The 15329-nt window shown below is 37.0% G+C and overlaps 1 protein-coding gene across 5 annotated transcripts in view; it reads right to left on the bottom strand.

Annotated features, from left to right (window-relative positions):
- CCDC170 (coiled-coil domain containing 170) overlaps window positions 1–15329 on the bottom strand; it is a 45483-nt gene that overhangs the window by 5824 nt on the left and 24330 nt on the right. For all 5 annotated transcript variants that reach the window (XM_084513493.1, XM_084513490.1, XM_084513491.1 and 2 more), the window contains 4 exons: window positions 8755–9072; window positions 3711–3911; window positions 1598–1771; window positions 235–477 (listed from right to left, as the gene is read on the bottom strand). In XM_084513493.1, the coding sequence (XP_084369619.1) occupies window positions 235–477; window positions 1598–1771; window positions 3711–3911; window positions 8755–9072 (936 nt within the window). The remainder of the gene's footprint in view (window positions 1–234; window positions 478–1597; window positions 1772–3710; window positions 3912–8754; window positions 9073–15329) is intronic.

Genomic DNA, 15329 nt, shown 5'->3' with positions numbered 1-15329 from the left:
AAAGGGATGCACGTATAATAATTTTCTTACACTAAACTGAAGATTTACATAGTGCTTATAGATGCTATTTAACATATCGACAAATTTCTAAATACACAACACATTGTAATTTTATATTTTTCTACACAAATTCGACCAGTACTTCATGGATGTATTTATTGCAAATGAACTCCAGCAGTATCCAAGTTGGAATAGAAAAAGGGGAAGAAGCCCAAATCTAATCTTTTAACTCACCTTAAGTTCATTGGTTTCAGACAGTTTGGCTTTGAGATCAGTATTTGTTTCCCTGGCCAGATCAAGCTGCTTCTGTAACCTCTCTATCATCTTGTGCAACTTTCTGACAGTGAGATTGGCCTCATCCCTCTCCACAGCTAAGGCTGTCCTTACTTGCTTCTCTTCTTCCAGCTGGGTTATTTTCTGCCGCAGAAGGCTCATGTGCAACTCTTTGCTTTCAAGCTTTTCTTTCTGAGTCTTCAACTGGTTTTATGAATACAAGGATATTTAAAAATATATGTAAAAGACAATGGTACTACAAAGATTATTGTATAAATTTAATCACCCTGTTGCACATTTAACCTGAACTCCTAATCCTCTCTTGAAAACTCTAAAGCAGTATACATATACATTAATTTCATACCTCTTATATTACCAGTTGTTTGTGCTTCTCCATCCCTAAGCCTGTGCGTTACCTTCTAGAATGTATTCACATGTAGACTGCACCTTATTTGAACATAAATACCTGTGCATTGAACATCTGAGATTATATTATATATAAGGCACTTGCCAAATGTAAGACGTAAGAGACATTCATTAGGCAGACAACAGTTCCAATGTGGTAGTTTAAGATATTTCCATGTTTAACCAGCTTATTAAGCCTAGTACGCAAGGAGCACAGTCATCACACAGAAGTAAGAAAGCACTCATCCACTGCTCCTACACAAAGGTCAGCAATCTTAGTTTTGCAGCTTTGGTGCTCAGGAGGCTACTTGTTTTCAGCTTACCTGAGATGAACTCCCAAGCTGTACTCTGGAACAACTGAGGAGTGTTAACATTACCTCAGAGAGGTAGTTGCTTCCAGAAAAAAAAAAAAAAAAAAAAAAAAAAAAACACAGTATGGTTTTAAACCTTAAACAGACCTCATGCTAAGCTCTAAACCATTCTAATAAGCCTAATAATAAAAGACTTCACTCTGTCACAACAGAATGACTGAGGGGTGTCTGGTTACATTTGGACAGATAATCAAGGTTCCAAAAGGAGCACTGTTCTTGTTGAAATACTTGGTGAAGTACAACTGATGTTCTACTAGCTTCTAGAGAAGCTTGTATAAGACACTTTCCTTCCCAGTAGATCCTTTTAGATTTAAATATCAACAGTAGTTCTTTATAGAAGTATATACTTTTAGTTCCTCTAATATGCAATCTGCTTGCACAGCTCTATACATTTTTCTTAACAATTATTTTTTTTGTAATGGACATCTTTGATACTTCTCATACATATATGAAGCTCTAAACTGCTGCCTCTAACAAGCTATCACCCTGATATAGCTATAGCAGTGTCTTATCTTGGAAACAAACAGTAACTATTCATTTTTGCTTACCTTCCTTCTTAGGCTATATGCCATAGTCTTGTTTTCAATCACTGCATCACCTTCCAGTTTGACCAACTGTTCTACCCGGGCTAGAATTGCATTCACATTCATATCAAATCCAACATCTGCTGCTACACTATCCAGCTTCATCTTCTCATTAAGTTGCTCCAGAAATATCAGATACTAAGATACGATGTGGGAAAATGGGAAAAAGAATAGTAAAATTTCATTAACAGTCCTGACATATAATTTAGAAGCAATTCCCCCTACGCTGACAACCAACTATACAGAGCCAGACTGTGCAACAAGGTACTGGAAGGATATATTTTTCATACACATTCCTGATAAAATTTCAAATTCTCCAGTTGTCCTTTTTCAGCCAGGATTTTTGTTCATAAACTCCTGGACCTACTGTATTTATTCTCTTAGCAAGATTAGATTGTCTCATGCTCCTCTGCAGCAAGAAAAGCGCCAGGTATGTGTGTCTGCTTCTGACTCCAGTTCCTGCCTGTGGCTCTACTGCTCTACATGACCACACACTGTCAGGAAGGAGAAAGAAAGGACAGCTACATTCCACTTCGTGGGAGTGCATGCCTACTGCTCTGAGCTCTGACTGACTAACACGGATAAAACTGGTACTGGGGATAGTACGGGTTTGATCCCATGTGGTCTGAGGAAACACAGGAGTGTTAGCACAGTCAGACTTCTGCCCTTCTTTGGAGCAGTAAGTTTTAGAGATAACAGTTATTGGTTTACAAATTGCTTTAAAGATTATTTTTAATTGCATCTTCACCTGGCTTACTGCTGTAAATACATACATGTATCTAATATTTAATCTGGTTTTTGTTGTTGTTGTTGTTGTTTTTTGTTTTTTTGGTTTTTTGTTTGTTTTCTCCTTGTTTTCTGCTGCCTGCTAGCCCTTTAAAAATTGCATACACTCACTGGTCACAATTAGCTTCTCTTACAAAAACCAAAGCTCTCCTTCTCCCTAAGAATCATATTTGCCTTTGTTCTTCCTTACTTCTATTGCAGGTCATAATCTTTGCAAAGAAATAACGAAGGAGAAAAAAAAAAAAAAAAAAAACAGTCCCATAACCGTTGTTTGAGATGAAGATGAAAAAACATAGCAAGAATCTCTGTGTTTCATTATGTTTGTCTCAAAAAGTTAAACACAACACCAGCAGAAGAAAGCACTGAAGTTGTTCATCAACGGGGAGGTGGGAGGGAACATAGACAATCAAAAATTGTAGAGCTTAGGGATATGGTTTAGTGGAGGGCTGTTAGCGTTAGGTCAGAGGTTGGACTCGATGACCTTGAGGTCTCTTCCAACCTAGAAAATTCTGTGATTCTGTGATCTAATTGCAGCAAAATCTAGAGATAAATTAAGAAACTACTGACACGTTCTTCACAGAGAAAGCAGGATGAAAGAACACCTCAATTTTCTGGTTTGCTCCTAAGATAGTGGATGCTTCATTCGGAAAAGTTATTGTATCATAGACTAATGCAAAACAGCATCGAAGTAGTGATTCTTTGCAAATTCAACTCAATAAGCACTGATCTTGGCCTGGTAACATGCTACAATGAACCATGCACTTTGTCTTTCTTAGCTGGCTGGTTTAGCTCTTGTGCTATGCCATTTTTCAAACTCTTCATATGCAAATGTGTACCAAGCTAACTGCATTTATTCATTCAATTAATAAAGCAATCCTTGTAGTTATGGTGGTCTATGGATATAAAAGAATCAAGGATTGCAAGATTTGGGGAGTTTGTGGATTGGATGATATATTACAGAATGATGGAAAAGCTTTGAAATCAAAGAATCCTTAAAGGACTTCTGATATATATACAGAGACTTTTTTTAAATCCTTCCCCCTTTCCTCCTCCCCCCCCCACCCCGCCCCCCCACACATTAAATGGACTTTGAACTTGAAAGCTTATCCACTTCTTCCAACTAAAACTGTCAGTTAAAGAAAAGATATTACTACTCCCCACATGATGCCTTACTTTGCTAATTCACACTATTTGCAGTACTGAGCAATACTCAAGCTGATCAATGTAATACAGTTAGCTGCATCTCTGGCTTTACTGATTTTTATGAAAATAAAGTAACACATGCAACTACTTTTTGTTTCTCAAGCTTCAAACCATCTTGCATCATATCTATAGACAGCAATTCCTCTTCCAAGTTTTTCAGTTGATCCTGGAAGGTCTCCAATTGTTTTTCAGCTTTTCTGTTTCTCTCCAGAGCTTCTTGATACAATCTGGTCTGATTTTCCAAACTTTCAGTCAATTTAGCTACTTGGGTTTCAAACTGAGATACCATCTAGGGAGCAAGCAAGCCAAAAGAAAATATAGGGTTAAGTGAGAGTGGAAATTTTAGAAAGATATGAGACATCTATTATCAAATTATTAAAAGGAGGATAAAATATCTTTTTAAAATACGAAATTTTAAGATGCAAAAAGAGTAAACTCTGTTGCAACCACCCAGAGCAAATGGCAGTGATGACATTTGTAAGTAAAGCTCCTAAAAATGAACAGCAGAAGTAATACTTGAGTCAATCAAATAAAAGGAGCTAATATATTGTAACATGAAACAAACCTAATTTTAATGACACAGAAAAATTTAGATTACAATTAAATAAAAAAGAATAGTTTGCACCTTAACTACCTAAAAATAAACTGAGAAATTACTGCTGCTTGTACAGAGGTAAAAAACACTGAACTGCAATAAATTCTAAACTGCAATAAGACTGTGAGAACCCTAACAAACATTTTATGTTTTTGTGCATTGTATATCACTCGGTAGGAGAAACAGTTTTCAGTAGCTTGTGCCAAGGGATGTGTTGCTGTCTATGAACATGGAGTCCCTCCATCAGGCTGCAGAGGGTCTCTGCTCATAGCCCAGCTGCATGGGGTCCTGCAGGCTTCCAGAAACCATAACCACGTGAGGGATCACACCATAGAAGGTGATTATTTTGTGGTCTCAATCTGCTACTTTATCTTCAAAGGCACCCAGAAGTAACCTTCACCCCTGGCTTAGGAGCAATCATCATTTTAGGGATTTCCTAAAACAGAGTTGCACCTTTATTACCCGTGCCTGTACCCAATGATTGACAAAGGCTCTATTTTTCGTCCTGTAGTTCTGACCTCCATAACCTCCTGGGCCAATCCCTCATGCAGCTCAATCTTTTTGTATTAAATAAATAAAAAAAATAAAATAAAATAAATAAAGAAAAAAAACTAACCACTTTTTGCCTTTTTTTTTTTTTAATGTGACTACCAAATAATTTCAAAAGGGTGCCTTTTATTTCTAGTGTTACAAGAAATTCCAAATGCTCAGAGGCAGCTCTTACCTTGAGCCAGGTTCTTCCCCACTGGTACTAAATAATCCTCTGTAAAATGTCTGAATTGTTTTTTTCTCATGTGTGAAGTGTGACAAGAGCATGTGGTAGCAGTTGTCCCAGCACCAGGCCAGAAAGAGGATTGTGCCTATGCAGTGCCTATGCAGTCGCTAGGCCATTTCCCTCAATGACCCAGCAGTAACCAAGACAGTTGTATGCCGACTCCAGCTGAGTGCAAAAAGCAACATGCAGGATGTAGCTACAAGGTCCTTCATACTATAATGGTGATCATTTTTTCTCTTTTCCAACATAACTAGACATTCTCATCATCTTAGTATTATCTTGATAGTCAAAAAGCTGCACTGTTCTGGTTTGATAAGATGATATCTTAAACTACCACTGATTTATATGCACACAGGGGCATAAAAATACAGACAATCTATAGTCTGATCAGTTGTTCCTATCTCAGGTCAGATGGGTAAGTAGTCAAGGGAAAAAGCTTCAGCTATATAAATTTTTCTGCAACAAATCTGCGAAGGACCTGAACCCACGGACCTCGCAGCAGGGCTGGGCTCTGTGTGAACTGATAACAATTGCTTGCCTTGGACTCAAACTCCCTATGAACCCTTCTGGTACGTCATAAATAATAAATAACAAAAACACCTAAGAGCTGTCTAAACATACTCAGATGATATACATCTTATAACTGATGAAATGATCATCAGAACAGTGATTCAAAGCAACATCTTAATCCTGCAGTAGAATACCTTTCACTGGACATTGCTATATTTTTTTATTTTTTTTTTTTTTTTTATAATTGTGGAGCCCAGAACTGCATGCAATATTCAAGATGAGGTTGCAGCAATGCTAAATATAGGAGAATCACTTCTTCTGACCTGCTGGATATGCTGTCTTTATTGCACTCCAAAATGCAGCTTGCCCTCCTGGTTGCCAGAGCACATTCCTGGCTCACGTGGGGCCTGCTGTCAAGCAGAACACCTGGGTCCCTTTCTGCTGAGCTGCTCTCCAGCCTCTTGTCTCCCAGTCTGTACCTGTACCAGCATTATTGCATCCCAGGTGCAGCACCCACAACTTTCCTTTGTTGAACTCCATGCTGTTTCTGATGGCCCCATGCTCCAGTCTAAGCAGATCCCTTTGCAAGACCTCTCATCCCTCCAGGGTGTCAACAGCACCTCCCCATTTAGTGAACTTGCTGAGGATGCACTCCACTCCTGCATCCAGATCACTGATAGAAATGTTGAACAGGACTGGCCCTAGAACAGCCCTGGGGAACACTGCTGGTTACTGGCCTGCCAGTTGAACCCCCTTCAGTATGACCCTTTGAGCTCTACCATTGAGCCAGTTCATCATCCATCATAGTGTTAACCTGTGTATCTCACAGCTGGACAATTCGTTCAGAACTTTGCTGTGGGGTATCAAAGGCCTTACTGAAATCCAGAGAGATTATGTCTACTGTCTTCTCTTCATCCATGAAACAGGTAGCCTTATCATTGAAGAAAATCAAATTACTAAGGCAAGACCTTCTCTTCAGGAACCTGTGTTGACTATGCCTGATATTATTTTTTCATCTGACTTTCAGTAAACCCTGGGATAGTCTTCTCCATAAGTTTTCCAGGGACTGAGGTTAGTCTAACAAGTTTCTTCTCTCATGTCCTTTTTGTAGATGGGTATGACACTGGCTAGCTTTTGCTTCAAGTTAGACAGTTTAGTGAAAGGTATATGAGAAATTCTATCTGAAAAAAAATAATCCTTTGCTTAACTGAGTGATGGTAAAGCATGCATACCCTAACACAAGAAAGTTATACCCAAGTCCTGCAAAGAAATTCACCCAGAGATGCAATGGGAATCTGATCAAGAAGGTCAAGACCAAGATATATTCCTGTCCAGTGAAGCCTTAAAAAATATTTAATTCTGATGTGCAGAAAGAAAAGCAGGTCACTGTAAAACAGCTTTTTTGATGACACAATCTATGTTCTACTAGAGATGGATTCATAAGTGTAGAACATTGACGTTTCAGCTCAGTTATTTCAAAGCCCCTAATCTTCACACAGAAACTCTTCTGAGAATAGATGTCAGCAGTGCTTTAATATCATAATTCACCTCAGGGCAGTGCACATAAATTTTCCCAAACCTTTGAGTCATAGCAGTAAGACATTAAAGCTTGATCACTTAACATACCTAGTAAATACAATGATACACAAAACTTTGCCATTCAATTACAGTAACTAAATTCACTAAGTACTAAACTTCAAAGCTAACATTTATGGTTCAGGAATTTCTTGAGCCACAAATTGTTTGAGAAGGGACTAGCATTCTGGGGAAGTATTTCAGTAAGTACAGAAGGCAATTGCTATATTTGCTAGCAGAGGAAGAATGCTACACTACGAATACCCAAAATAGTTCCTCTACTATGTAAAAATATACCAACAAAAGAAGGCAACTGTAAGCTTCATACTTCCAAAACACAGATTTAGTTGGTGGCAGATTAGAGTCAATACCTGCTCTTAGTAATAAAGCTCATATTTAATTGTGATAGCAATAACATTGAAAAACATCCTCAGACAACTAACAAATTGAGTTATTTTTTCATTGCAAGAGTCCACAGGCCTTTCTGGAGGACAAAGAGGTTAGAGCACCGCACTAAAATAAATTAATTCTCACGCTCCTATGCAAAACTACCTGCTTTTCTGAGCATCCGTTTCTTTACCTCTAAAATAAGAATAAACTCAGCTCTTTAGAAAAAGAATAACTAATTAATTGTATGACTCTCTAAGTCATAGGGGAATTGCATTTTTTAACAGAGTATTTGATATAAATGCACAGAAGTATTTTCAAGAGCTATTTCCAGCCTTAGACAGAATACAAAGCCATACTTTTTTTTTTTTTTTTTTTTTTTTTTTTTTTAATAACAAACTATTACATCAGCAGGAGATGTTAGAATCTCAAAATCTGGCAAGGTCACAGAAGCTGATTTCCAGTGACTCACTGAAAACAGCTTTTCATTTACCGTGTAACTTCTAATTAAATAATAGCCCTCCCTGACAATGGCGTGCTGACAACGGCGTGCTGACAACATCAATATATTCTCATACAAAAAGAGTAAGAAGCCTGAGTACAGCAACCAGCAGTCAGGATGGGATACTGACATTGGTCACACTGCATTCTGGCCTGACTTTCCCCTAAGCTCTCTCTTCTGCACATACCTTTCCTTTGCAAATGCTATCAGCCCAAATCCCTCTAACCAAAGCATTAGAATACCCAGCTACCTTAATATTACCTTTTTTTTTTCTAGAATGGTGAACAGTTATGGTTTCAAAAATACTTACCTCTAAGTAAAAACAAATACTCTTTTCTAGTAGCAGACTTTGAGGATTGGAGGGCAAGAAGTTGCCTGGGGCAACATCGGTTATACCTGCCTCGGAAAACAGGTCAGTCCATTAAGTTACTATTGCAACAGCAAATCTGTGCTTGCTCACATGTTCAGCTAAATCATGGTGACCATGCAGCCACTTCTCATGCCTACAAAGCAGCTCTGAAAACAAGTTTCAATGTCGTAACAAAAAGACTTTTCCTGCTAACAGCACTTATTTTTATTTAATTTCTGACTTATTCCTACTTAATAAAATATAAGTGTTTTTGGCTTAGCATCTCAAATTAGCAGTCAACAAAATTAAAGTTTTCTGTAATTTCAAAACCTAAGCAAAAAGAATCAACACTCAAAAAGATAAATCAGATTTAAAAAAAAAAAAATAGTCAAAGGAAATAAATACATTTGCCATGCAAGTGCAGTAGCTGCTGACTTACTATCTCTTTACTCTCCTCTTTGCAGTTTATTTCCTGGATCCTCTCCAGAATAGCTTTCTCAGAGGGTTTAACGGTTGCCGATCCACTGCTGAGAAGGGCAGCAATTTGCTCTTTGAAAGCCACCAAAGAACTTTGAGCAGTCCTGGCCTCTTCTTTGCTGCTCTTCAAACTTTCATCCAGCTCACTCAAAGATTTCTTCAGAGTGTGAAGTTCTTGCTTTGAAGCTTCCCAAGCTTTCTGGTTAGCAGTGAGTTTATCTTGGTGGTTTCTGATGTCCGCCTCCAAACCCTGTCTTGCTATTCTAGCACTGTCAAGATCCTAGGAATACACAAAAGACTAAACCAAAATTTCAAAATTCATTAGAACCCCTCCTCATATGCACAAAGCAGGGAGTTACTCAGAAGCAGGTATTGCACCTAGAGAAATACAGACCCATATTGCTCACAAGGGCCTGACAACATCAAGGTTTCATGAGAAATCTCCCACTGAAATTAATGAAAGCCCAAAGCCTGCTGTAATCACTCTAGACAGCTTAACTCCTTGCAGTAACCTGGAAAATTGTATGTAAACAAAAAATTTTTGATTGCAAAACTACTGCAAGATTATATTTTCATTCAGATAATAAGACTTATAAAAACAATGGTGAACAAAATCTAATGAAAACAAAGCTAAAGGACTACACCTGAGAGGGGAAGCACGAATACACATGAAGTTTCTGAAAGTAGAGCTGAATTAGATGTTATCTCTGAGAATAATTTACCTGAATGTGACAAAAAAATCCTGAGATTATTTTTACATATAAGTACGAGCGAGACAAAAACAATAAGAAAAAGTTAAGACAGCCTAAAGGAAGAGTAAGTGCTCAAATATCAATTAAATCTCAAATAAGAAATGTTTTTTCAAAAGATGCACTAAGGTGAAGGAACAATAGATTGTACAACACTCAGAACAAAAAATAATAATAATTAAAAAAAGTCTGCATGATTGCATTTCTGAAGAAAACAAAAACACTCATATTAAGCACAAATCTGCCTGATGAAGAGGAGGTCAATGCAGAGCTAAGTGTCCTTCCACAGAGCCTACAGCTGCCCTCATCTGCTGCTCAGCAGAGCTCTATCAGAGTGCAGAAACATCAGTGGAGAAGGACGAATGGGATGGTGGCTCTATCTAGCATCCTTGTATTTTATTTATTTTTTTTTTTTTAATTTTGAAGGAGTCAGTTGCCATCTACTACTCCTTGCATTTCATAAGTAATACATTCAAAGATAATGTTACCCTTGGTACTAAGGGAGACAGGATACTGTAGGATAAGCCCATAGGATTTACTGCTCAGAGTCATCCTCAGACCTTTGGCATTTTGTTATGGTTCTCGTTTAGCCTCTCACACCCACAGGCTTTTCCTACTAAGCCCAGGGCCTTTAAAAATTATTTTCCCTTTATCTTCTGATAAATCAAGGCTCAGTTTTCAAGGGAGAAAAATAGTCAGTGTACACATATCAGTTGTATATAAAATATTGACCCAACTGGGAGGCAGAACTGTGTATCCTGACCCACAGGACAAAAGCAAATGATGAAATATGGAAGAAAACTAACCCGTTTAAACAAAAGAAACATTCAGCTCTCATTCAGTCAGCTTGTGAACCTCTTTCCTATCCCTGCATTACTAGAATTAAGAGTGTTTATAGACTCATATGCAAGAAGAAAAACTGCAGTCAAATCAACTCAAAGAACAGAAAAAAGTCTTCATTCCTTATGGTATTACCTGATTGATAGGAACCAGCCAGAAATAATATTACTTCACACAAGACAAAAAATTAAGTAAGAGGATGGCATATTTACAGAGAGTGACTGAATTTCTCTAGAAGTTCCAGGTTTTTAGCAGAAGCTCAGTATGTGGGTTGATGTCAACTGAGATGGTCTTCCTCAGAATTTAAAAATTGTTCCAGGAGCAGCTTTGAACATGGTGGCTACTTGGGGGTCTCTCAGAGCCCACCTATACTTGCTGTGTGGCATAGTAAGCTGTTTGTATTAATGGCATACATGCTAATCAAGCAGTACATCTGGAAATAGTTATATAAATCAGCGGTGAGGCTGGGACAGAAGCTTAGGAAACACCCTTGGAAATAACATAATATACTAAAAATACTAAAATTTTTAAATAGCTTCAAAAATGCAAACATGCAAATATATAAATGAAAACAAACTAAAACAAACCTTATCATTTAGGTAATTATTTGTAACTTGAACTTTCTACAGCAATTGTAGAACTCTTTGAACCAAATGTTGGCACGATTCCTTGTCTTTTTTTTTTTTTTTTTAATTCCAAAGAAATCCTATTAATAGAAAATTCCCACCTGTGTTGAGAATTACACTCTGGTAATGACAGCAAAGAATAAAGACCAGTTTTTTTCAGTTACAATTTTCTGCAGTCTGAGTTTTTCTTTCAGAAAGACAGAGCAAAAGTAGTTTTCCAGTCTCAAGGAGCTTACCTAATTACAATCTCATTTCTAATTGTGAACATCTGCAAACATACACAGTTGAATCAAAAGATCAAGGTATAAAATAAGTAATTGCAAGCCTGTTGATGCTTAAACATTTAAAAAACAAAGCAGCCATACAAGCAATTTACAGAATGAAAGGTAGCAAAATTCAAAGCATTAAAATTCTGAACAATCTTCCTTAAACCCTCTCTTGAATGGAGAATATTTAAAGTAACTAACTTCAGCAAGGTCAGCATGAACTTGAAACAGTACCTGGAAGCTTGGGCACTATGACATGTAAAGGTGGTAGCCCAACTAGAGGCAAAACCCCAAAATCCTGATGGCTTCGTGCAGGGGGATAAAACAGTTCTGTTCCTATAAGATGGAATGAACGGAGCTGTAACAGCTCATGGTTTTTCTTCAGCTCCTCAGTGCCCATGACTGTTCTGTCACTCTGAATCATATGAAGGTTTTGGTACGCCGGTTGTAGGGTTAAAAAAAAAAAAAGTGTCCAACACTGACATAACTGCATTTGAAAAGAGCTACAGAAATTCTTGTTCAAATAAAACAGAAGATGTAATGCAGATTTACCTAGCATATGCTGTGTCAGTGTGACTGACTGTTAGACACAAGAGATGCAGCAGACATGAAGTGGACCACTTATGGGCTGATGTAGAAAGTGGGAGCAGAGACTCTTAAACTATCTGAGACCTAAGCAAAAGGATTCATACAGCACAGTGCTGTGCTTGCAGTTACCCGCTCACACCTGGTTGGAGTACACACCCACTCACCTGCTGGCACTCTGCCTGAGATTAGAGAAGATGGAAGAGTATACAGACCACTGCATAAGATGCCAGTGAGGCCTCCTGAGAACTAATGTATTCAATATTAGGTCAGCTGTGTTGACATCAAAAGCTGTAACTGGCAGGGAAAATTACTTCTGTCTTTTAAGCATAGAAAGAAAGACACTATTGTATCAGTAAAGGCTAAAAAGCTGTATTTAACACTGGAAAACAAAGTCAGGGAGATGTGATTGCATTAAAGAGACGTGTATGAAAGAGGCAAAACAAGACAGTGTAAGATCTTCTAGCTAATAATATATATTAATACTTACCCTCATTCTACTGATCTCTCTCCAAAGATGTAATTAATTCACATGAAGTGAAAAATAGCAGAGAGTAACACAAGAAGAGCTATTGCAGCTCAGACCAAAGGTTTATGTATTCCAACAGCCAGCATCTGACAGTAGGCAGTAACAACCATCTCAAAAAGGTTATAAGAGCCAAGGAGGCATAAATTACTTGCTCAGAATACTCTCCCACCTCAAAATAATTGCAGCTCAGAGACTTTCAGGTGTAGAAATGGCCTTTTCTATTTTACAGCACTCAGTGATTTCTTCTTCCATTTTTATGTGCAGTTATTTTTTTAACCATGATAATTTCCAGAATCTACAGTATCTCATGGTCATAGTTCAATTTTAATTGCCCAGAGAAGTGTATCTTCCTGTTTGTTTTGAATGTACTTCATTTTTAATTTTCAATTTTAACTTCATTTAATGAAACCTTGTTTTATTAGAAAAGAGAACCATCAATTATTCTTTATCTTCTCTCTCCTTAGCACTCATAGTTTTGGGGATCTCTCTCACATCACTGCCCAGATGTCTTGTCTCAAATCTGAAGAGTCCAAGTCCTTTTAGTCTTTCTTTATAGAGAATTCATTGTATATTTGTTTTCATATTTGTTGCCCTTCTCTGAATTTCTTTCAGTTTTACCACATTTTTAGGGGATGTCAGAATTTCTGTGTTGAAGAAGTAGACACACCATGGATTCCAGCAGTGAAAAAATAACATTTTATTCTCTCCCAATAACTTATAATCTATTTTTCTTACTGCCGTTGACCTGAATTTGTTCAAGAACTATCATACTCCAATATCTCATTCTAGAGTAATTACAATAAACTGAGCCCATTATTTTGTAATTGCTTTGTTTCTATAAAACTATTCAGTCCTTCCTTTATGCATCATATTATATCTATCTACTCTTATAAACTGACTCCTTCAAAAAGTTCTAGTTATATATATGTATTTAATCATGCACTGTAGATATATTTTTTTCATATTTCTCAAGATTTCAACTATGCACATAGAAGGTTTGTTGGTCTGTCGTTTCATCAAATATTTTTAAGAAAGTAGATGCTAGTCAAATCAGTCACTAGTTATGGTCCCAAGGCTGGTTTAGAACTTATGACTCAACACTCCAAATTGATTGAGGACTTCAAATTCAATTTTCTAGATCTATGAATTGCTTCCTATAGTTCTCTTTCCTGAAGAAAAATAAACAATAAAACACATCACCACAACTGAAGCAGATTTAGAAAAGACACAATAGGTTCACATTCTCAAAGTGCTATAGCTTTTTGTTATGGTTTTAAATAAACACGAATTTAATTGCTCATTTACCTAACTTATATGGTTATAAACAGCAAAAATTGAAATCTTTGCTTTTATTTAATGCAATAGATTAAAACAGACTAAGAAAGATCATTTTTCTCTTGTTATTTTGCATGGATGACACCACAAAAATATGCCACACAGAAGCATGCCACACCCTATTTAAAAGCCATTATTGTGGCTTTGCATATGAGATTACAATAATATTGATGTTTATCTCCAGCACCAGCTTTCATCTTAACATCTAAAAGGAAAAGAAAAAAAAAAAAAAAAAGAATGCAGAAAATTTCTTTTTGTACTGAGTTGTACATTTTTGGCTTTAGGAATGGCTTTGCTCAAATTTAAACTGATGAGCAAATTTATTTCTATTTACATTAATTTTTAACATATGTGGGCTTCCAATACTTCTAAAGTATCCAACCACATTTGCTTGTCTATTTGTATGCTAGAATCACGTCAAACAGGTGCTTGGAAGTTTGACAATATTGTTTCAGAAGCTCTGCAGAGGTCTTGCCACAAAATACCAGCAGAAGAGATGGCATGAAGCCTTCTCTTTCCACAGAGCCCTCTGAAGACTTGTGAAACTTTAACAATCTTTGAGGAACCAACACCACTCATTTCTGTCATTCATTGTTCCTACACATGTAGCTGCTCCTAAAGCAATTTCTCACTGGAAAGGAAACTGCTCATGTTAAAACTGAGATCTTTCCTCACCACATTTCACACAGACCACAGCCACCTCATCACACAGCTTTATTGCCCACCAGCCATGTTACACAGTCCCATCAATTATCTCGCTGCGGCTAAAGAGATAGAATCTCTTGGCTTTCATCACCTCTCTCTAAAACTCTGGTGTGCTTCCCTGAAGGACCATATACAAGGCAAGAGGTAGGCAGCTGCATCAAAGGTGTTACAGAAAAGGATTCTCTCTTGATTCAGTCAAATGTTGCAAAGTTTTTCACAGAGGAGGCTATTCACAAGGCAAGCCTCTATAGCTGTGCCTTAGTTAATTATCAAAATTATTGTGATATTAAAGTTATTAAAATGTATCATTTCAGTTGTGCACTCCATGTACCATATTTTCAAAATCTCAAAATTGTAATTTTCATAGACACAATGTAAAAGAACTCATTTGTAAACTGATTTCATAGATGATATGATAACTTTGCACCTAAAAGACTCTTAAGTGCATCTGCGTTTTTCCCTAAATTGGTGACAAAAAATTCACTGAGTTCTGTGGAGTTAAGATCCCACTGTTTGTAGAACAAAAGAAAATAAATTCAATGACACTTTTAGTAATAATAACATTGTTATGCTTACTGTAAAGATTTTTTTTTTCCTCAGGTTTAAAAATACCTGGAAGTTTAAAATACAGCAAGTTCAGTCAGGGATTAATGGAAATGTGAAATGAAGACTTGCTACAGGAAAAACACATAACTTAGAGGAAAAAAAGACACAAGATTTCACTTCCAATTAAATGAGTAGAGTAGAGTAGTTCAGTTAGAAGGGACCTTCAAAGATCCAACTTCCTGACTACTGCAGGGCTAACCAAAAGTTAAAGCAGTTTATTGATCATTTTATCTTATTTTATTTTACTGAGTGCATTATCCAGATGCCTTTTGAGAACTGATGATCTTGGGGCATTA

The sequence above is a fragment of the Aythya ferina genome (genome assembly GCF_964211825.1).
Source record: "Aythya ferina genome assembly, chromosome: 3".
Lineage (NCBI taxonomy): Eukaryota > Metazoa > Chordata > Aves > Anseriformes > Anatidae > Aythya > Aythya ferina.
The sequence above is the reverse complement of the archived record's forward strand: the minus strand, read 5'-3'. Positions and strand labels throughout refer to the sequence as shown.